At 37.4% G+C, this 23,732-nt stretch overlaps 3 protein-coding genes across 3 annotated transcripts; all 3 read right to left on the bottom strand.

The window, feature by feature from the left end:
- Positions 1-8,754: 8,754 nt before the first annotated feature.
- LOC122700311 (olfactory receptor 5M10) lies at positions 8,755-9,760 on the bottom strand. Its single transcript, XM_043913103.1, has one exon. The coding sequence runs from the start codon at positions 9,701-9,703 to the stop codon at positions 8,771-8,773; it is 933 nt and encodes a 310-aa protein (XP_043769038.1). The 5' UTR covers positions 9,704-9,760; the 3' UTR covers positions 8,755-8,770.
- A 6,295-nt stretch (positions 9,761-16,055) lies between these two features.
- Positions 16,056-16,736, bottom strand: LOC122700490 (olfactory receptor 1020-like). Its single transcript, XM_043913405.1, has one exon. The coding sequence runs from the start codon at positions 16,734-16,736 to the stop codon at positions 16,056-16,058; it is 681 nt and encodes a 226-aa protein (XP_043769340.1).
- A 4,508-nt stretch (positions 16,737-21,244) lies between these two features.
- On the bottom strand, positions 21,245-22,227 carry LOC122700171 (olfactory receptor 5AP2). Its single transcript, XM_043912856.1, has one exon. The coding sequence runs from the start codon at positions 22,207-22,209 to the stop codon at positions 21,256-21,258; it is 954 nt and encodes a 317-aa protein (XP_043768791.1). The 5' UTR covers positions 22,210-22,227; the 3' UTR covers positions 21,245-21,255.
- Between the last annotated feature and the right edge of the window lie 1,505 nt (positions 22,228-23,732).

Here is a 23,732-nt window from a genome sequence, read left to right as displayed (position 1 = left end):
ACACATACAGACTGAAGGTGAAGGGCTGGAAAAAGTTATTTCATGCAAATGGAGACCAAAAGAAAGCAGGAGTAGCAATACACATATCAGATAAAATAGACTTTGATATAAAGGTTGTGAAAAGAGACAAAGAAGGACACTACATAATGATCAAATGGTCAATCCAAGAAGAAAACATAACAATTATAAATATATATGCACCCAACATAGGAGCACCACAATATGTAAGGCAAATGCTAACAAGTATGAAAGGGGAAATTAACAGTAACAATAATAGTGGGAGACTTTAATACCCCACTCACACCAATGGATAGATCAACTAAACAGAACATTAGCAAGGAAACAAACTTTAAATGATTTAATGGACCAGTTGGACCTAATTGATATTGATAGGACGTTTCACTGCCACCCCCTCCCCCCCAAAAAAAAAAAAAATGAATGTCACCTTTTTGACAAGGGCACAAGGAACCTTCTCCAGGATTGATCACATCCTGGGCCATAAATCTAGCCTTGGTACATTAAAAAAAAAAAAGGAAATCACTTCAAGCCTCTTTTCTGATCACAATGTGGTAAGATTAGATGTCAACTATAGGGGAAAAAAAAACTATTAAAAATGCAAACATATAGAGGCTAAACAACACACTTCTGAATAACCAACAAATCACAGAAGAAATCAAACAAAAGAAATCAAAATATGCATAGAAATGAATGAAAATGAAAACATAACCCAAAACCTATGGGATTCAGTAAAAGCAGTGCTAAGGGGAAGGTTCATAGCAATACAAGCTTACCTCAAGAAACAAGAGTAAAATCAAGTAAAAAAACCTAACTCTACACCTAGAGCAGCTAAAAAAAGAAGAAATGAAGAACCCCAGGGTTAGTAGAAGGAAAGAAATCATAAAAATTAGGGCAGAAATAAATGAAAAAAAGAAACAAAGGAGACTATAGCAAAAATCCACAAAGCTAAAAGCTGGTTCTTTGAGAAGATAAATAAAATAGACAAACCATTAGCCAGACTCATCAAGAAAAAAAAGGGAGAAGAATAAAATCAACAAAATTAGAAATGAAAATGGAGACATCACAACAGACAATACAGAAATACAAAGGATCATAAGAGACTACTATCAGCAGCTATATGCCAATAAAATGGACAACTTGGAAGAAATGGACAAATTCTTAGAAAAGCATAACTTTCCAAAACTGACCAAGGAAGAAATAGAAAATCTTAACAGACCCATCACAAGCACAGAAATTGAAACTATAATCAGAAATCTTCCAACAAACAAAAGCCCAGGACCAGATGGCTTCACAGCTGAATTCTACCAAAAAAATTCTACCATTCTAGCATTTAGAGAAGAGCTAACACCTATCCTCCTCAAACTCTTCCAGAAAATTGCAGAGGAAGTGTTAGATTTCTTTATAACAAAAATAGGAGAGTTCCAAGGAGAGCAAGATTCCTCAATATGTTTCAATTCTAATTGTGTGTCTATAAGTTCTTTAGCAGCCTGTAATTTTTCTTCCATAAGGGGCCACTGCTCTGTCCAAATAGGCTAGTCATTCTTCCAAGTTATTTTAATAATTGCTTTATTTGTTAAATGAGCAGTGGCCCCTAGGAAAAATGTGGAATGTATATCTGAGTCTGCCATCGCATAAGTAAGTCCCTTCCTATTAGATTAAGGGGTGCATTTATCACATAAGGTCTTAATGTTTTACCATTAATTTTGATATTTATATTTGGTCAGGCATATTCAGATACCAATGATGTCCATAAGGATTGTTTTTTATTTGTACTGCAAAATCTGCCTGTCCATACATTATTAGAGGAGTTAATAGAAGTGTAAGGCAAAAGAAGTAATTGAGCAATTTTGTCCCGCTCTTTGAACTGCCACAGAATCTGAGATGACATCATAATTTGAATCTTTTCCCTGACCGGGAAATGACGCCTCTTAACAGACCTTAGAAAAGTTAATGCATCTATGAAACCTATGAGTGTATTATAACCAGGAATCCCGTCACCTACTACTATTCCTCAAAATTGGCACATTATTATTATTGATTTACAAGATTGCTTTTTTTAAATATACCTTTACACCCTTTAGACCAAGAGAGATTTGCTTTCTCTCTACCTTTTCCTAATCACATCGGACCTCATAAACGATATCAATGGACTGTGCTGCTTCAAGGAATGATGAATTCTCCCACCATGTGCCAATACTACGTGGCTAAAGCCCTTGAGCCTGTGAGAAAACAATTTCCTGACTTTCTTGTTATTCATTATATGAATGATATATTGTTTTCGGCTCCATCTGTTTTAGAAATGCAACACATGTTTGATATAACTCAACAATGCTTAAAAAACTCTGGGTTAATCATTGCCCCTGAAAAAATTCAAACCTCTACACCTTACCATTACTCAGGATTTATTGTTAATAGACAATGTATTATTCCTCAATTAACTCAGATTCATACTGATAAATTATCAACTTTAAATGATTTTCAAAAACTCTTAGGTGATATAAATTGGATTAGACCCTCATTACACATTGCTAATTATCAACTGACTAATCTACTTAATATTTTGAAAGGAGATCCTACTTTAGATAGCTCTCGTTCACTTTCTCAAGAGGCACAAGAGGAACTCTATTTAGTGCAAAATAAATTACAAATACAGTTTCTTACTCACATCAGACTAAATTTACCTTTAAAATTATTTATACCCCCCTCTCTTCATTCTCCCATAGGACTTCTTGCCCAACAAGAACACCCAGTAGAATCGATTTGTACCCATTTTAGAGGAATAAAGTCACTTACACCCTACCTTGATTTAATTGCTCTCATCATTATCAATGGAATAAATAGAACTAAAACTCTAATTGGCTCTGATCCTCATAAAATTGTAATACCTATCAATAAATCTTAATTTGAGAATGCATTACAAACTTCCACCGATTTTCAAATAGAATTTCTGGAATATTTTGAAGAAATTTCATTTCATTATCCATCTAAAAAACTATGGAATTTCTTCAAAATTACTGAATGTATTATTTCCCACATTGTCAGCTCACAGACTATACCACAAGCTGAAGTTTTCTATATAGATGTGACTAAAAACACCAAAGCCTCATTCTGGTCTCTAAAAGAATATAAAGTCTTTTACACTAAATTCCATTCTGCTCAGCAAAATGAATTATATGCTCTTATTCAAGTCATTTGCCTACATCCTTACCCCATTAATATAGTCTCTGATTCCTTACATTCAGTTTTTGTATTAAAAAATATAGAAACCTCTACCATAAACTCCAATCAGCCTATTATTCAACAAACTTTTTTTAAAATTACAACCCATTATTAGAAACGCACTTCGCCCATTTATATTACCCATATTCAAGCACATTCCTCCCTTCCTGGTCCTATGACTCATGGTAATGAACAGGCTGATAAACTTGTTTCTTTTGCTACTTGGGAAGAACAACATGCTCTGTTGCACAACAATGCTACAGTCCACGGGGTCGCAAAGAGTCGGATACGACTGAGCGACTTCACTTTCTCTTCCTCTGCCTATCTGGTACCAAGATGGGTTAAATAAACAACGGAAATCTGGCAAGTTAATCTTAGAGGGAAAGGGGTAGGCTTCTATTTCCCCAGATGGATCCAACGAACTCACATGGCTTCCTCCTCAGACGATCCAAGCCAAGGGGGCCCCCGGCCTTCAAGATAGAGAGGAGACAACAAAAACCCCAGGAGGAAGAAATTCCAGTATGGGCTATGGCGGCTCTAAAGATCTCCAGAAGACACTGCCCTCGGCGGCATCAACCTTATGATCTCCCCTCTTGGGGACAAATAAAAACCCTTACTAATCAAGCAGAAAATCTCATTTCTCAACAGGGAAAGCCTCGGAATCCTGAAAATATTTTCGTTGCCCTGCTTGCTCTGCTTGCTTGTGCCTCCCCTGCTGGAACTGAACTAATTAATCACACTTATTGGGCTTACATACCCAACCCCCCTTTACTTCAGGTTGTAGAATGGATAGAGAGAGGGCCAATCGTATTAACCAGTGATTCCATACATATGCCGTCTCCCTGGAGCCTTCAAGGACCCTCACACCCTGAAGAAGAAGGGGAACTAATTAACATCTCTCTAAGTTATGGAGTCCTTCCTTTGTGTATGGGCCCAGCAGAATTATGCATAAACGTTAGCCGACAAACTTGGGCTTTCTCCCTGCCTCCAAAAGAGGACTTTTGGACTTTGCTTGGATTATTTACTGCCCTTTCTTTGTCACTGAACCATGTTTATACTACTGAAACTTTAGGGAAAGAGTTAGGGAAAGAACAAAAAACACTGTGCAAAGGGTTTACTAATCAGAACTTGAAATATACTCCTGTTCATTGGGACAAATGTCAGGCCAAATCAGGAAAATTAATGTTTATGGCTAATCAAACAACTGTCAATTGGGGACCCCATGGTGTGTGGTTATCTAACTGCTCAGATGATATTAACAGCACTGTGTGTGATTATGTTACTCAAGTAGTATGGGAGGTTACTCATATTACAAAGGAGCATTACCATGACAGAGGACTTCTTGGGTGACCTGATGGTGGAATGGCCCCCCTTCGTCCTCGAATCATCTTCGATAAACAGATTGGTCCTGAACAATGGGTCATCTGGAAGCTTGCTGCAAGCACTGAAGAACTTGAGACTTGGACTGGACATTTCACAGGGACCAGTCGTAGTCATAGCAATTATTTCTTTCGCTATAATCAATCATATTTTATACAAGCCTGTGTTCCACTTCCTTTCGTTGTAGCTATAGGAAATCTACAATTCAATAAGACTTTACGTTCTGTAACTTGCATAAATTGCAAATTATATACTTGTCTTAACTCCTCCATTTCTTTGAGAAATGACTCCCTTTTGATTCTTCGATCCTGATGTAATCTGTGGTTACCAATAAATCTCCAGTGGCCCTGAGAAGAAGGTCCCATGGCTGAACTTGCTTCCCGGTTACTTACTAAATTGCTCCAGCGATCTGAACGATTCATCGGATGGCTGATTTTTGGCATTTTTGGATTAATACCTATTTGCACCACTGCTGCTGTCACTGGTGTTGCTTTACAAACCTCAATTCAAACACATAATTTTATCCAAAATTGGACTAAAGATGCCCATACTATGTGGGCCACTCAAGCTCAGATAGATGAAGATATTCAAGATGAAATACAGGAACTAAAAACAGCCATCAAACGGGTTGGAGATCAATTAACAGATGTACTAAAACAGGTGATTCTAAAATGTGATTGGAATTCTACTCAATTTTGTGTTACTCCTGTTCAATTCAATAATAGTGCCTACAACTGGGAACAAATCAAATTTCATTTACAAAACATACATGATAATGCCTCTCTGGATGTACAATTATTACAAAAAGAAATATTTGATACCTTTTCTAAAAATCTGCCCTCTTCCACTAATTTGGAAACTTTAGCTGAAAAACTAGCTGATCAATTATCTGGGCTAGACCCACGCGGATGGTTTCAAAGCATTACTCACAGCAAAGGGTCTGGAATTGTAATTTTGGTGATTGTCTTGACAATTATATGGGTCGTTTATCATTGCCTTCATGCAAAAATTGTTAAAACTAAACAAACTCAAATGGTCAGAACCCTATGTAAAATATTATAAATAAATACGGGAGAATTGTCAGGGGATGTTTAACAGGAGGATTCCTACATGCTGTTTCTCATAAATTCTCTGTTCCTTATCAGTGGAACATCAAGCTGCTCCCAGGACTGAGGTCATTGTGTAAGACAGGCTTGGGTCTCTCCTTCAGTAAACATTCTCTTTATGACAAAACTGCTTAGTTTCGATCCTCTTTCTTGAGATATGGATTGCCTCCTGACCTTGTGACCATTATTAATCCCTTGTTCCCTTGGTAACGGTTACTGTACATTTGGTTTTCTGAAATATTTTTCAAAATATATATATTATCATATATGAAAGAGATCTCCAGTCCAGGTTCAATGCATGAGACAGGGTGCTCAGGGCTGGTGCACTGGGATGACCCTGAGGGATAGGATGGGGAGGGAGATGGGAGGTGAGTTCAGGATGGGGAACACTCATGGCTGATTCATGTCAATGTATGGCAAAACTCACTATAATATTATAAAGTAATTAGCCTCCAATTAAAATAAATTAGTTAGTTAAAAAAAAAAAACAGGGAAAACATTATGTTTTACGTATTTTTGGTATTTCTTTGTTTTTCTACAATTAATATGTTCAATTATTTTTGTAACTAAGTTAGTGTGATTTAATTGTTAATATTAACTGCATTAAAAGTGGTGCTCACCAAAAATAGTATCTTTGAAATGTAAACCTTATGCTATCAAATGAAACTCAAAATTTATATATAGCACATGATTCCAATTTTGCTTTATCAATTATAATAATATATGTACATAAAATTATTGAGAAGAGGTATTTAAAAACACAAAGAGAATTCATTCATTGGTTTAGAACACATAACTCATAAAAGTTATTTCTTCACATCTGTTTTTTATTTTCTAGTCATTTATAATGAATATGTGTGTTTTATAATCTGAAACATATATTCATAAAACACAGTCAAAATAAATCTTCCACATATCAAAATTGCCTGCTACATGCAACAACAAGACAGTTCTATTATATTACCCAAAAATCATCCTGAGGACATGTAGAAGAAATTCACATTAGCTGTTATTAGTTATTTTGCTCTCATTACAACCACCATGATCATTTATAGCAATAACCTGGTCACTTCATCACCCCCAACATCCCATCCAGTATTTGTTGTATAATAAGGGATTTAGCTGAGTTTCTCAGGTGGTGCTAGTGCTAAAGAACCCACCAGCCAAAGCAGGAGAAGTAAGAGATGTGGCTTCGATCCCTGGGTTAGGAAGGTCCTCTGGAGGCGGCATGGCAACCCACTCCAGTATTCTTGCCTGGAGAACCCCGTGGACAGAGGAGCCAGGTGGGCTACAGTCCATAAGGTCACAAAGAGTCAGACACGACTGAAGTAACTTATCATGCACATAAAAGAGGTTTAGCCACTTCAATATGAATTGGAAAGAGAGAAAATTTGGAATAAAATTGCCTTTGTGCTACTAAGTTGCTGAATGACTTTGGGCAGGTCATTTAGTCCCTCTGTGCCTAACAAGTAAAGCTTATTAAGTGGAGATGATCATTTTCTCACTAGTTCATTTGTTAGGATTTAATGCATAATGTCTCTTGAGAAACCTGTATGCAGGTCAGGAAACAAGTTAGAACTGGACATGGAACAACAGACTGGTTCCAAATAGGAAAAGGAGTACGTCAAGGCTGTATATTGTCACCCTGCTTATTTAACTTATATGCAGAGTACATCATGAGAAACGCTGGGCTGGAAGAAGCACAAACTGGAATCAAGATTGCCAGGAGAAATATCAATAACCTCAGATATGCAGATGACACCACCCTTATGGCAGAAAGTGAAGAACTAAAAAGCCTCTTGATGAAAGCACAAGAGCAGAGTGAAAAAGTTGTCTGAAAGCTTAACATTCAGAAAACTTAGATCATGGCGTCTGGTCCCATCACTTCATGGCAAATAGATGGGGAAACAGTGGAAACAGTGTCAGACTTTATTTTTTGGGGCTTCAAAATCACTGCAGATGGTGATTGCAGCCATGAAAATAAAATACACTGACTCCTTGGAAGGAAAGTTATGACCAACATAGATAGCATATTTAAAAACAGTGACATTACTTTGCCAACAAAGGTCCATCTAGTCAAGGTTATGGTTTTTCCAGTAGTCATGTATGGATGTGAGAGTTGGACGCTGAAGAAAGGTGAGCGCTGAAGAAGTGATGCTTTTGAACTGTGGTGTTGGAGAAGACTCTTGAGGGTTCCTTGGACTGCAAGAAGATCCAACCAGTCCTTCCTAGAGGAGATCAGTCCTGGGTGTTCATTGGAAGGACTGATGTTGAAGCTGAAACTCCAATACTTTGGCCACCTCTTGAGAAGAGTTGACTCACTGGAAAAGACCCTAATGCTGGGAAGGATTGGGGGCAGGAGAAGGGGACGACAGAGGATGAGATGGCTGGATGGCATCACCGACTTGATGAACATGGGTTTGGGTAGACTCCGGGAGTTGGTGATGGAGAGGGAGGCCTGGCATGTTGCGATTCATGGGGTCACAAAGAGTCGGACACGACTGAGCGACTGAACTGAGCTCACTAAAAGTGAGAACTCATCTGTAGTTGTGTTACTTATGATTTTTTCACACATGTTGATGTATACTCTCACGAATTTCTGAGGTGAGTTTCACCCAAAGACTTACAGAGTACAAAAATTTAAATCACAAATAGACATCAATAAGTAGAATATTAAAAAATGACTCCAAATAGGTCAGCCATTGGATTAAGAGTTGCAAAGACTGAGTTTAAATTTGGGTCCTGAAAGCCACAGTGGTTTTCAAGACTATAAAATTTAGGCAAAATGTTAAGTAGTTTGACATCAGAATATTCTGTTGGCCAAGAGTGAAACACAGCTCTTTGCTTAATCAAAAGAAGAGACTGCTATCTGTCTTGTCCCAATGACTAAATGATCCTGATCCTCAAATAATAATAATAATAATAAAAAAAGAAACCTGAAATTCTATCACAGTTAGAGTTCTGTGTTACTCATTTCTAAGCTCTAAAACACAAGGCTGTTATGGATATTCAGTCATATCAAAGGAACAGATGTTTAAACTGCAATATTATGAAAGATTTCTCTTAATCATTTGCTGCATGGCTTGGATCACATCCTTGTTCCTCATACTGTAGATCAAAGGGTTCAACATTGGGCTCAAAAAACTATAAAAGACTGCAAATATTTTGGACTCCTTTACAGACTTCTCAGTTGGAGGCCTCAAGTACATGCAGAAGAGGGTTCCATAAAATAGAGTGACTATTGTCAGGTGGGAACCACAGGTAGAAAAGGCTTTGTACCTGCCTTCCACCGAACGGATCGCCAAGATAGATGCAATGATGAAAACATAAGAGAGGAGAATGATGAACAAAGAGCTTGAGAGAGTGAAACCAGCAACCGCAAACATCGCCATCTTTTTGACATAGGTGTCAGAGCAGGCCAACATTATCAGAGGAGGATCAGCACAGTAGAAATGGTTGATCTCAAGGGAGTCACAGAAGGACAAGCGAAAGGTCAGCAGTGCCTGAGAGAGACCATTGAGGAATCCACAGGTATAAGGGACTGTGACTAGAAAGATGCACACTTCCTTGGACATCCTGGTGCTGTAATGTAGAGGGCTGCAGATGGCTACATAGCGGTCCAAGGCCATTGAAGCAAGGAGATAAAACTCAGTGATCACCAGGGCAATGAAGAGAAGACACTGTGTGAAGCATCCAGCGTAGGAGATGGTCTTCTGGTCTGAGAGGAAATTGTGCAGCATATTTGGAGTAACATTGGAGGAATAGCAAAGGTCTACAAAGGAGAGGTGGCTGAGGAAGAAATACATGGGAGTCTGGAGGTGGGGATTGGTCCTGATGAGCACAATCATACCCAGATTCCCTGCCAGTGTGATTAGGTAGATCACCAGGAACACCCCAAACAGGGCCTTCTGTAGCACCGGGTCATCTGTGAGCCCCAGGAGAATGAATTCAGTCACTACAGTGTGGTTAGGGGAAGACATGTTCTCATCCCTTAAAAACTGAAAGTGGTAAAGTGAAGAATTCTATCTGATCCTGATTCTGCATTTATTCCATTCTTTTGTCATTTACGTTTGATCTATCTCTCTGTCAGTAAATTACTCTTCTCAACCAATGCATCAGAACATCTATGTAAATATTTGCACCTTATCTCTTGGCAATATATTTTTCTATATATATGCTGGAAACACACACTGACAAACTCACACATTCCCTTTCCCTTTCTTATTTGTAAATTGTGTATACACATATACGATTAAACCTGTTTTCTTGGAAAACTCCATATTCGGTATATTTTTTTCAAATCCTGTGAAAAAGAAAGCCAAAAGAATGAAAATCAGGTTTGGAAAGCAGCAGGTCCATGGCATCATTCAAATGGACAAATGAAGGATGCAGAGTTTCTGTGGTCCCTGCACCTCTGATACCCTACTGTTTTTGACACACATGAGAAGACATGTTCAGTCCAGCATTTTCTCCTGAAACCCGTACTTGTCTGGCTTAAATTCGTTCAGAAGACATTTAATGAGTAGATGCATCTCTTGACATATGGCTGAGAAGGTGCAGAATGAAGAATTGTTGTTTCTGCTTTTTAAATCCACCCACTCATTATTTACGGAGGCTTTTTTTTTTTTTTTTTTTTTTTGTTCTCGCTCCTGGGATTACAGGAGTGAGCAAATTACCTATCCTTGAGAACCATATATTGTAAGAGAGGTAACAGATATTGAGTACATAGACAAATGTTTACAGCAGTATGTCACCTAGAAGAAAACACACACACACACAAAAAAAAAAAAAGAAGAAGAAAACACTATGGAGAAAATAAAGGTGGAGTGCTTTTAGATGGCCATTCAAAGAAAATCTGAGAAGGCAGAATTTGAACAGTAAATAAAGAATTCAAATATCTGAAGAGGAATTTGTTTCCGTTATTTTTTAAAACTGGCACACCTCTGAATATATTTGTTTAGGAAAGCACATTAGGATAATATTTAAGTGCAGACTTAGCTCACAGCTGGAATTATCATTTCTTTTTTTTTTTTTGTGAAATTAAGATAAGACTGGAAACACCATGCCTCAAGAATTTCACCTTAAGGCTTTTTAAATTTAGTTTTCACATACACATCAGAAGAGCCTGTATATAATACTTGATTTTTCAGAAATGCCATGAAATATTAACATTTGAACAGAAAAAAACAAGTATAAATGATGAAAATAATTTTTTCAATATTGGTGAGAATATTAATCTTCACACAAAATAAAAAAACATATTTTTAGTGAACAAATGTAGAAAATGACTTACCTGTAAAACTGACATATTTTCTAAAATGAGGTGGGAAGATTTATAATGTGTTTCTTAGGTATATTCCCTAGAGTTTTTTTTTTTTTTTTTTTAAATTCTTATAATCCAATTAAGATAGACTTTGTTCCCTCAAGGAAATAACCTTAATTTCATGCTTTGAGATCTTTAATTTTCCTTCAAGACCAAAATCTCTACATAACATCTTTGTTCCCTGTTTTATACTATGTGGCTGAGATCTTTGGCAAAAATAAAGTTCACCATCACTTTTAATACTATGAAAAGACAAAGATGTGGTTGGATGAATTTTGCATTTTTCATGTATAAAAATGACTGAGAACCAGGATCATTCATAAAATTGATATATCACAAAATTGGTGATTTAGGAGGAGAAGTCAAATATGAGTAAATAATATCTGAGTATTGTTTGATACTGCATTTGTTAGAGAATAAAGGGATCTAGAGATGGTCTCAGTAGCCTCTATTTTCCAAGGCATTGATAACTCCAGCCAATACAATCAAAGTAATTAAAGTAAAGTCTCAATAAGACAAGAGAGGCATCTCTGATTGTTTTAGATTTCCAAATACTGGCTTACAATCTGAGAAATCAGTCAGTGAAATAAATCTGTATATCATTATAAAAACATATATTGTCAGTAACTTAGCACATTGGGGGAGATTTGAGCATAATCATGTATTTTTCAGATAGGGGTAGAAAATATTTATTTATCCCAACGTTTTCTGCTTTACCTTGATTCCTTGAACAAATTAAATAAAAATTTAAAGTGTAAAATCCTAAATATTCCCATGAAATAAAAGTTTCTTATATGATTGTAAAGCTAATTGTAGGATAGTAGAGCCCTTATTTCCTGACCTCTTAATGTAGAGATTCCTTATTTTGCATAAAGATACTTGAAGATTTGACCCTTCTTTAAGCTGAATGTCAATCTTGGTTTCCCAAAGTACTTTTGTAAGTACATTCTGATAAGGGGTTCCCTGGTGGCTCAGACAATAAAGAATCCAAGCAGGAAACACTGGCTCAATCCCTGAGTTAGGAAGATCCCCTGGAGAAGGAAATGGCAACCCACTCCAATACTTTTGCTTGGAGAATCCCATGGACAGGGGAGCCTGGTGGGCTACAGTCGGTGGGCACAAGAGTTGGACACGACTCAGTGACTAAACCACCACCACCACTATATCCTGATATACTTTAATATAGAATAGCGTTGTCATAATCCTAATGTTTACAGACAGATTTTTCCAAGAAGAGGTAGGACTAACTCGATAGCAATTGAACAAGGAGATAAAAAGTAGTGAATTAATTCTCGAAAGGCAAAGTAACAGTACTTTTCAGTATGGGGTCACTTGATCAGAAGTTCACACATAAGAGTAAATGCTTATTTTTTTTAATATATATAACAACAAATAATACTGGAGGGCACAGAATTTACCTACCTAACTTTGATACTAGCTAAAAGAAGAGTTTTAAGTGTTTTTATTTTATTTCCCTAGAAAGCCTTCAGGAGACGCTATTTAATTTATATTTGAAGATGCAAATTCCTTGGTTAATATCACTCTGCTTCAATTGCAAAGACCAGTTGACATGTGTCTGCTAAAAGAACACATAATTGCTTTAGCTACACAAATATCAAACAGTCAGATAACTGAAACTATCCCACTGACACTGTTATTTGTGTTCTTGTGATTATTTAATTCACTATATTTTTGATTATGGCAGATTCAATAATATACTGGAAGTTCTAATCTATGAATAAAATTGTACTGATCGAAAGGGAAAAAAAATAAAAGCATCCTATTCACAGATCGCTTAATAGTTTATATAGAATCTCCTTTTAAGATACACAGATAAGATGTTAATTAGATTTATTACAGTGATCATTAAGTTGTACATCTTATTTTTTAATATGCTAAGAGTATATAGTGGAAGGTCACATGGTAAAGATCAATATACATAGATTATTTATATTATTATGTAAAAACCAACCATAACTAGAAAATAAATGTTTCTGTATATCACTTATAATAACATCAAAAGAGTAAGCCACTTAAAAATGATTTTTTTTTATAAAAGTGCAAGAGTTGCATACTGATAACCACAAAACACTGCATGCAGACAGAAATTAAAGGAGACTTAAATAATGGAGAGATATATCTTCCTTGTGGATTGTAATATTCAGTAGTTTTAAGTACAGTATTTTTAAGTTACCAGTTTGTCTAAAATTGATCAATAGTTTTAATGCCAGTTCAGCTGGCTTATTTTTAATAGACAAACTGATTACAAGTTATATAAAGATTGTTAAGAAAAAAGAAATCTTAAATTAGCCAAAACAATTTTGAGACAGAAGAAAAATCATTAGATGATTTACACTATCTAATTTTAAGAGTTAGTAAGGAACAACAACACTCAAAACAATAAATTTAGCTACACTGAACAATGTATTTTCAATATGGGTGAAATAGCCTTATATTAGAGAGAGATGTTATCTAGGACTTCCATAGCTAAAGAGAAGTCAAAGTTTCAAAGGACAGGGTTTGCCTCACTTCAAACCTTCAAAGGATTGACTGATTCTCTTGTTAGGGGCTAATGTAGCTCGAGGCTTTGTTATAGCCACGCTTTCCGGGAAACAGACTCACTCAGGACAATGCAGATAGTGGAGTGCAGTTTATTACACCGGCGGGCCCAAGGCAGAGTCTCCTCTTAGCCAAGGGCCCCGACCAGCATTTGTGAAAATCTTTTATACCCCATGCGTACGTGTCCAAACCCACCACCTACCCCATGTGTACGTGTCTAAACCCACCACCTACCCCATGTGTACGTGTCTAAACAGTCAATAGTCAATAAGCCCGCAGTTACATTCCAACCAGTTAATAATTGATAAGCCTGTGATTACATCCTGATAGATACGAAAAAAAGTTTATGACCTGTCCGGAGACAGGGGTGATTACGGTATGCTTCCTCTTAGGCAATGAGTAGCCTGGATGTGATCTTCAAGATTCCCCTGTCTGGAGGGGGTCTTATCCTTCCATTGTCGTCCCCACAGGCACTAAGCAGAGAGTTCAGAGTCTGCTGGAGAGGCAGCCGAGCACGGCCAGCATGGACAGGCCTGAGATGGAGTCCAGGCCCTATGAATTCCTTCTTCAGCTTCAGTTGAAGCCAATGCTCATTTACCACTTTGAACATTCTAGGGCCCTTAAGAGTGTGCTAAATCTACTCTGCCTCCGCTCTATAAATAAAACAACAGTGTAGATGACAGCACATCTGTTTACAACATGCTGCTGCTTCAGTCTTGTCCAACTCTGTGCCACAATGGACTGTCGCCTGCCAGCCTTCCTCTGTCCATGGGATTCTCCAGGCGGGAATCCTGGAGTGGGTGGCCATGCCTGCTCCAGGGGAATCTTCCCGACCCTGGGATCGAACCCATGTCTCTTATGTCTCCTGCATTGACAGGCGGGTTCTTTACCACTAGTGCCAGCTGAGAAGCAAGGTTCACTAAATATTCTAAGCTCACTGTTGAGATCCACTGCTCAGAAAAAATAAAATGAAGGAAAAAATATTTCTTTTTAAAGTATTATGAACTTATTGACAATGCATCTGTTCACCCAAGAGTTCTAATGGAGATGTACAACAAGATATGTGCTGGTTTTAAGCTTGCTAACACAACAGAGCAATCACATTCCCCATCCATTCTGCAGCCTATAGACCAAGGCATCATTTCAACTTTCCGATGTTATTATTTTAAAAAATATGTCTTGTAAGTCTATGGCTGCTATAGATAGTGATTTCTTTGATGTCTGTGCAAAGGAAATTGAAAGCTTCCAGGATGGATTCATTGTTGTGAATGACATTAAGAACATTCATGATCCATTTGGAAGATGTAAAAATACTAACATTTACAGGATTTGGGGAAAGTTGTATCCCACCTTCATGAATGACTTTGAGGAGTTCAAAATTTCAGTGGAGAGATTAGCTGCAGATGTAATGGAAACAGGAAGAGAACTTGATTAGAAGTAGAGACTGAAGATGTGACTGAATTGCTGCAATCTCAGGGTAAAACTTTAATGGATGAGGACTTGCTTCTTGTGGATGCGCAAAGCAAATCGTTTCTTGAGATGGAATCACTCCTGGTGAAAAATGTTGTACAGATTGTTGCCATGACAACAAAGGATTTAGAATATTACATAAACTTAGTTGATAAAGCAGTGGCAGCCTTTGAGAGTATCAATTCGAACTTTCAAAGTTCTGCTGTGGGTAGAATGCTGTGGAAAGGCATTACATACTACAGGCAAATCTTTTGTCACAATGTCAATTGATGTGGCAAACTTCATTGCTGCATTTTAAGGAATTGTCACCACAACCCAAATTTTGAGCAACTGTCATCCTGATCAGTCAGCAGTCATCAGCAGTAAGGCAATACCCTTCACCAGTAAAATGATTGTAATTCACTGAAGGCTAGATTTTAATAAAGTATTTTAAATAAAATACATACACTTTAGACATAATGCTGTTGCCTACTTAATACACTACAATATAATATAAATATAACTGTTACATGCGCTGGGAAACCAAAAAATTGTGCAATTTGCTTTATTATGCCATTCACTTATTGCAGTGGTCTGGAACAAAGCCTACAATATATTTTAGGTATGCCTATTTTGAGTTTTATGCTCCTAAATTGGGAGTTGAACTATGATAATTGTTTTTTTCAAGCATATAGGTTCTCTGGAATAAATGGGATTTATATAGAGCAATCATATTCCCCAGGATGCTTGGAATATTTGGTCCAATTCCACTATTAGAAAAAAAAAAAAAAAGCAAAAACAAAACAAGAAAAGAAACATCATGACAGAATGACATGGAGCCAGAGTAAACACATGTGGATTTGGCCATTTCTAAGTTCCCCCTGAGTCCTGAAAGCCCACGCTTTGGCAATTCTAAGTACAGAAGCAAAAAGAGGATGTTTTAAAAATTTTGCCAAAGGAAATTTTGACGTCCTTGTTTCTCAGACTATAGATGAGCGGGTTTAACATGGGGATGACCGCCGTGTAAAACACGGACACCGCTTTGTCTTGGCCCATTGAGTAGCTGCCGCTGGGCGCAGGTACACGAACAGGATTGTGCCAAAGAAGACGGTGACCGCCATCGGGTGGGACGCGCAGGTGGAGAAGGCTCTGCGCCTCCCCTCAGCAGAGCGGAGCCTCAAGATGGCAGCAAGGATGTAGAGCCAGGAAATGAGAACAGTCAGGAGGCAGCTCAGTTCGTTAAAACTGGCAAAAGCAGAAATGACAGCTTCATTGACACGAGTGTCAGAACACGCGAGTTTCAGGAGGGGTGGAGTGTCACAGAAAAAGTGGTTGATGACGCTGGAGTGGCAGAAGGACAGCTGGAAGGTGAGGCCCGTGTGAACGGCAGCATTTATGAAGCCGGCGAGGTATGTGGCCAACACCAGCAGGGCGTTCAGTTGGGGGGACATAGTGACCGTGTAAAGGAGAGGTTTGCAGATGGCTGCGTAACGGTCATAGGCCATCACGGTCAGCAGGAATCCCTCAATGCCAGCGAAGGAACCAAAAAAGAAGAACTGAGTGGCACATTCATTGAATGAAATGACTGGGTTCTCTGCCCAGAAATTTACGAGCATTTTAGGGGCAATGACAGAAGAGTAGCAGAAGTCAACAAGGGACAGGTTACTGAGGAAAAAATACATTGGAGTGTGGAGATGGGAGTCAATCTTGATTAACAGGATCATGCCAAGATTTCCAAACACAGTGATCGTATAGATGAATAGAAATATCATAAAAAGAAGACTCTGTAGCTCTGGATGATCACTGAACCCCAGGAGAATAAATTCAGTCACTGTCGAATGGTTGCTCATCCCTTTGTCTCAGAATGGATGATTTGCTTGCTGAGATAAGATAGAAATCATAGATATAAATTATGCAAAAAAAAAGAAGAAAATCAAACGTTTATTCTCTACTGTAAAACTACTTCTAAAATGTCCAAAGAACATGTATATTAAGGCTTTTTATTTTTTTAACTGCAGAACAACAAAGATTTCTTAAGTAAACTCAGCAACTTTTATTTTAAAATGAGCATTTATCCACATGTGTGTGAAGTTGCTGATAATCAACCCCTGCTTGTCTATATCTTACCTTACCTCCCAAAGTTTTTCACCTCCTCTGTTGATCTTTTCGCCTTCACTGTGTATCATCCAGTTCCTCTGCATTCTCTTTGGCAATGAAATGTATGGCATAGTTGGATAAATAATACTTCCTGAATTCAGTTCATTTTTTTTTTTTTCCTGTTTTCTCTTAAGCCCACTCTAATCAAACTTTCACTCCATCACTCCACAGAAATTGTTCTTGTCAAGGTTGTCAGGGTTCTTTATGCTGCCAAATTCAGTGGTCAATTCTCAATCTTCAACTTTTTGATCTATCAATATTTGGCAGAGTTAGTTGCTAACTACTCCTTGAAAAACTATCATCTCTTGTCTCCCAGGACACAACATTCTGAGTTTTCCTCCTACCATATGGGTTGCTCCTTCTCAGCCTTCTTTGTTTATTCCTCTTTTCTCTGACTGTTAAGGTTGGAGGAGCTCAGAACTCATTTCATGATCCTCTTCTATTGTTTGGTTTTTTTCTATTTACACTCTACCTTCATGATCGTATTCAGTCTCATGACTATAAATACTATCTATATATTTACAACTCCTGAATTTAATTCAGCCCTGACCTCTTTCCCAAATGCCAGACTTATAATGCACTTACATTTTCACATTAATATCAAATAATGATTCAACCTGACTCAAAGCTGATTTGCTCATGTCTTCCTTTAATTTTCTCAAACGTAACATTCTCTATCTCAAGTGGGTGACAACTCTCTACTTCCATGCGTTCAAATAAAAACTAAATACAAGCAGATAAATATTGAATAAAATTGTTCCTTTTCTTTCTCACACACTATGTAACTAGTCTATCAGACAATTATGCTATCTCTGTTTTTCAAAATATCTACATCAACAAACCAACTACTTCCTTCCATCTGTATTTCTACCATTAAGGCTCAAGCCAACATCATCTTTCGCCTAGATTACTACAATAGTCCTTTAACTGACCATTCTTTCTCTAAAATCAGTTAAATTCCACCCTATAAAATGCCACTTAAAAAAATTCATAGCCATTTTGTAGAGGTCCACTTTATACATATAAATATATGTATACATTATATATATCTATATATATATGATATAAATGGAATTATATTCTATATGACATATATGATCTTATATGTGTATATGTGTTTACATATGTTTATGTATATAGATAAAGGATGACAATTGCAGTGGTTTCTCAAAGTGTGCATATAAGAGCATAAAATAATTTTACTTAATGTACTACAGTGTATTAAATATTCCAAGTGCTTTGGCACTCTTTCTGCACAAAATTAATTAAATTTCCTTTCTTCATACACACAAAAAAACACACATATATACACAGATAGATGCATATGTACATATGTGTTTGTATGTGTATGCATAGCTTGAATATTCTATAAAATCCTCATCTCTTATTAGTCATCCTAAACCCTTTTCTTCTAAAAAAAAATTGTGTTAGTTTAGTTGCTAACCTTAAATTTGCTGTTTCAGACATATTGCAATTTAGAGATATAGTGTTTTTAAAATTTGTATTTATTTATCTTAATTGGAGGATAATTGCTTTACGATGTTGTGATGGTTTTTGCCTACGTCAGTATGAATCGGCCATAGGCACACATGCATCCCCTGCATGCTCAGCCTCCCTCCCTGCCGGGCCTATCCCTCCAGGTTGTCACAGAGCACCAAGAGGTTTTGTCTTAAATTCTTGAATGCTTTTTGAATCCTCTTTGAAGCTTTCTATATCTGACCACTTAGAGATAAAGTAAATCATCTTACCTGCTGTCCTTAAGACATACTCACTGAAAGTGTGGTGTTTATAACTTTAGTTTTATTTATTGGTTTTTGCAGGAATACAATTTTTTTTTTTCCTTACAGCATGAAATTTATAGCTTTGATGAAAATAGAAGTGGCATAAGGAACTCAGCTGTGACAGACTCAAGATATGGTTAATTAATTCAACAAAGAGTGTAAGATGCTGCTTCTGAATTTGAGGCTGAGGGTCAGATTATTAAGGTTGTGACAATGCTCTTGAGATTTAATCATCTTTGCAAAACACTAAAAAAATGAAAGCCTGAAATATACTAACCCAAAATTAAGACATCCACTTATTTTTCACTGAGATAATTGAACTATTTTCTCCCCAGGGAGTCACTTATACCTTTGGGAATAAGTTAGGCATTTGAAGCACAAAATCTCTTTTATGGTCTTAAGACTCCATTGTGCATAACGTTGAATTAAATTAAATGATATAAAATTTATTAGGTCTTGCCTCAAAATTTCAGAATTCCACTGAAAATATAACCCCTACTCATTTCTATTTTAATAGGCAAGAATACTGGAGTGAGTTACCATAACATACTCCAATTGATTCATCACTCCCCAAACACCTTCCTGATTGCAGTTTTTTCCTCTCTTTTTATTTGCTCACTCTGTTCCACATATACTTGTTCCCTTACTATCTTTTTAACAAACCAAGAAGGATCTTACCTCAGGGCCTTTGTATTCATCATGGATATTCATGCAATGTTATTCCTATGCAGGACTTGCTCAAATGTTATTTCCACAGGTTGCTCTACTTCCATACAACCCTATTCTCTTGCTTTAATTTCTTTAAAGCACAACTCTTATCCATGTCACACAATGCATCCCACACAAACAGGAACAAATGCCTATGCACACATGCATACACATTTTGCTGTTGACAGTAAAGTCTTCCTCACTCAAAAACAAGTTTCATGAAATCAAGAACTTTGTTTTCTCACATGGTATATCTTCAGCATGTGTTACCTGCTGAATACATTGTTCCACTAATGTCTTTGAGAGAAACATTGGTTAATAATTAAAAGTGGAATTAACAGGAGATTGGAGGGCTGTTCCAGGGGGATAGGATGAGTTATCTCCTCCTTTGTGGGGTCTAACAAACCTTTTGGACATTGGTATTCCAATGTTCCAACATTGGTCTGTAGTGGAGAGTGGGATAGAAAGAAATAGGAAACAGACATTTAGCTGATTCCATATCATTACTTAGTCCTTCTTCAACATATCATCTCATGAAATACAGTTTTTTCCCTGTTGTTCCAACATTGACAGCCCCGACCCCACTACAATGAGCAATAAATAGATAATTGTGTCTGATAAATGTTTATTGAAAATTATGTGAAACTTTGGCTGGGTTACAGATAAAAAGTTAAAACACTTTGACTTTGAGATTACCACACTCCAAAATACTTCAGTTAATTCACAAAGTCAGTAAACTATACCCCCCATTATTACTATAGCGCCCATATTATTAAACAGCTAAGACTTTCTTCTATAGTATTTGGTACTCTTGACATCCATGTGAATGGAAGAGTGTTACTATTTACAATAGATGCTGTGATATACTACCCAGATTGGACTTTCAGTATTGAAGTATTTACTTCCCCAGCTTCCTAGGGCATCGACAGCTGACACCTCATAGCTGAGCTCTAGTCTTGGAATATCCCTGCTGAGAGGCATTGTCATTCTGAAAATTAAACCACTTCCAGTGGGTGACCCATATCTAAAGCAGGTTATTATGGAGGTATAAATACCTGTTCAAATTTGAAACATCTCTGAGAAGGATAATCTCAATTCCAGATCTGCACATGGAACTGGCTGAGTACTCTGATGCAATTTCATCACAAATTAGTTTCTTCTACCCAATCCTATTTCCCTTACTTATCAGTACTGTTCCTGGGAACACTCTCCAATAAATTTCCTAAATACAAATATCTGTCTCAGAGTCTATTTTCCAAGATCCAATCAAAGTCATATATATATAATTAGAGTGGAAAAGCTCAGTATTAAAATTGAGATTTCAATCTAGGTCAGCCAGTTCCAAGTATTTTGATATTTTACCAGACAGCTTTCCTCCACTCTATTGATTCATACTATAGGCTAATAAATACACATTTAAGACACCAGGAAATTAAGAATACATCTCATTTTAAACAATATACTTTAACACAGAAAAACAGCTCAAGCAATTAAACAATACAGTTAACATGAAAACATTCTTATTCCACATAATAGGGTGATATGTAACATGGCTTCACAGTATCTGTTTCTGTAAGATCTTCTTTAAGGCCCCTTTCACATCCTTATTTTTCAAACTGTAGATGAGGGGATTTAGCATAGGGATCACTACCGCATAAAAGACAGAGGCAATCTTGTCCTGCTCCATTGAGTAGCTAGACGTAGGACACAAGTACATGAAGAGAATCGTCCCAAAGAATATGGTGATGGCCATGAGGTGAGAGGCACAGGTGGAGAAGGCTTTGTGCCTGCCCTCTAATGAGGGCATCCTCAAGATGGCAACAAGGATGCATAGGTAGGAAATGAGGACGATCATAACACAGCCGATGACACTAACACTGGAGAAAGCCATGATCACAATGCCATTGATGCGGGTATCAGAGCAAGAGAGTTTGAGCAGGGGTGGTGTATCACAGTAGAAATGATTGATCTTATTGGAGCCACAAAAGGGCAATTTGAAAGTCATTCCTGTGTGTATGGCTGCATTTCCAAAACCTGCTAGGAATGAGGTAGCCACTAGCAAGAAGCAAATTCTCCCAGACATGAGAACTGGATACAGCAAAGGGTTCCAAATGGCTGCATAGCGGTCATATGCCATCATAGCTAACAAGAAGCACTCAGTGCTCAGGAAGGAGCCAAAGAAATAGAACTGGGCAGCGCATCCATTAAAAGAAATGGCCTTCCTCTCAGCCACGAGGTTCACCAGCATCTTAGGAGTGACAGAAGAAGAGTAAGAGGCATCAACAAAGGAGAGACTGCTGAGAAAAAAGTACATGGGGGTGTGGAGACAAGGATCCACCTTAATTAACACAATCATCCCCAAATTACCCACCATGCTTGCCATATAGATCAACAGAAACAATCCAAAGAGGACCACCTGGAGCTCTGAATTGTCTGAGAGTCCTAAGAGGATAAATTCTGTCACTTCTGTTTGATTCCTGGTTTGCACCTCTTTCATATATCTGGCCATTTGAGCTGCAATAAGAGAAAAGATAGACCGTGCTATTTGGTCAGATGAATACATGACAGGTGGGCTTCCCTGCCGGCTCCCTGGTGAACAGGCTTGCCAATACAGGAGCTTCAGGTTCGATTCTTGGGTGGGGAAGGTCCCCTGGAGAAGGAAATGGCAACCCACTCCTGTATTCTTGCCTAGAAAATTTCATGGACAGAGGGGCCTGGTAGGATATAGTCCATGGGGTCACAAAGGGTTGGACATGACTTAGCAACTAAACAACAACAAATCCATGACAGAACTTAAACACCTCTTTACTGACATGTACACATGCAAATTTTAGCACAGTGCGTAACGTGAAAAACAGTAAAAAGTGTGCTAATTTTGATATTAAAACATGAAAGCACTGTGTTGAGTTCTAGGTGTGCTGCCAACTAACAAATGACCTTGAAACAAGTGACATATGTCTGTCAATTATGAGCACTTCTGGCATTAACTGTTTATTGGATAACTACAGGAATGCATCCTTAAGACATATCTCATTATTTATGATAAATTAATTGATATATTAGCATACCTTTTAGGCACATCTCCCAGAGAAAAATGTCAAAATGAATTCAGGCCACTGACTGATCTTCAGCAGTACTAATGGAATGAATGAAAAGTATTGAAAATGAGTAAAATTAATTAAAAAATAAAATGAATTTGAATTTTCTGGTGGTGGTGGGGGTAATTTTTAAAGTTGATAGCCAAGCCAGGAGACAGAATATTCCCACATAGCCAGCATGGTTCCAACCCTACCCTAATTTTCCAGTGTCAGCATTTACAGAAAAAAAAAAAAAAAGTCAGTTAAATATTGAGCATTTTGAATAATCCCCTTCAGTTTTTAGAGAAGAAGGATGTAAGAATAAGCTCACATCCTGGATGACAGTAATAGAACAAGTCAGGGCAGAGAAGACTCCTAGGGACACGCGGATTCACAGGATCACAACGGAAGCGGAAACCACCACCAGCGGCATGTGGAATGTTCCAGCCTCCATATTTAAATCTGAGGAATGATTTAATACGAAGTCATCCAAGTGGAGGTAAAATTTACCCCTTGAAATGTATGATGAAGTGAAATCCAGGACAAAAGGAACAAGAAAGAAAGAAAAGACAGAAGAAAGAGAGGAAGGAAGGATGGAAGGAAGGGAGAGAGGGAGGAACAGAGGAAAAAAGAAAAAAAAAAAACACATCCCCAGTCTACATTTTTAAAGTAAAAGTTTAGGCCAGTTACTCTAGTGGAATTCTCTATTTCCACTCCAATTCCTCACCTGGTCCATGGACTTAGATTATAAAACAGTAGATAGCATGGTACTAACTTAGTTATCTAATTATATCTCAGAGTGTTAAGCCCCTTATCGTTTAGAGCAGCAAGCTATTCGGTGCTGTCTGAAATTAAAACATGAGGTGAAATTCCCTGGTAGTCTAGTGGTTAGGATTCCATGCTTCTACTGCAAGGGGTGTGGGTTGGATCCCTGATTGGGGGAACTAAGATCCCA

Source organism: Cervus elaphus, chromosome 1 (assembly GCF_910594005.1).
Source record: "Cervus elaphus chromosome 1, mCerEla1.1, whole genome shotgun sequence".
In the NCBI taxonomy this organism is placed as follows: Eukaryota; Metazoa; Chordata; class Mammalia; order Artiodactyla; family Cervidae; genus Cervus; species Cervus elaphus.
The sequence above is the reverse complement of the archived record's forward strand: the minus strand, read 5'-3'. Positions and strand labels throughout refer to the sequence as shown.

Bases quoted from the DNA above. Each gene is read 5' to 3' on its own strand.
- LOC122700490 (XM_043913405.1), bottom strand. From the start codon at position 16,736: ATGTATTTTTTCCTCAGTAACCTGTCCCTTGTTGACTTCTGCTACTCT.
- LOC122700311 (XM_043913103.1), bottom strand. From the start codon at position 9,703: ATGTCTTCCCCTAACCACACTGTAGTGACTGAATTCATTCTCCTGGGG.
- LOC122700171 (XM_043912856.1), bottom strand. From the start codon at position 22,209: ATGGCCAGATATATGAAAGAGGTGCAAACCAGGAATCAAACAGAAGTG.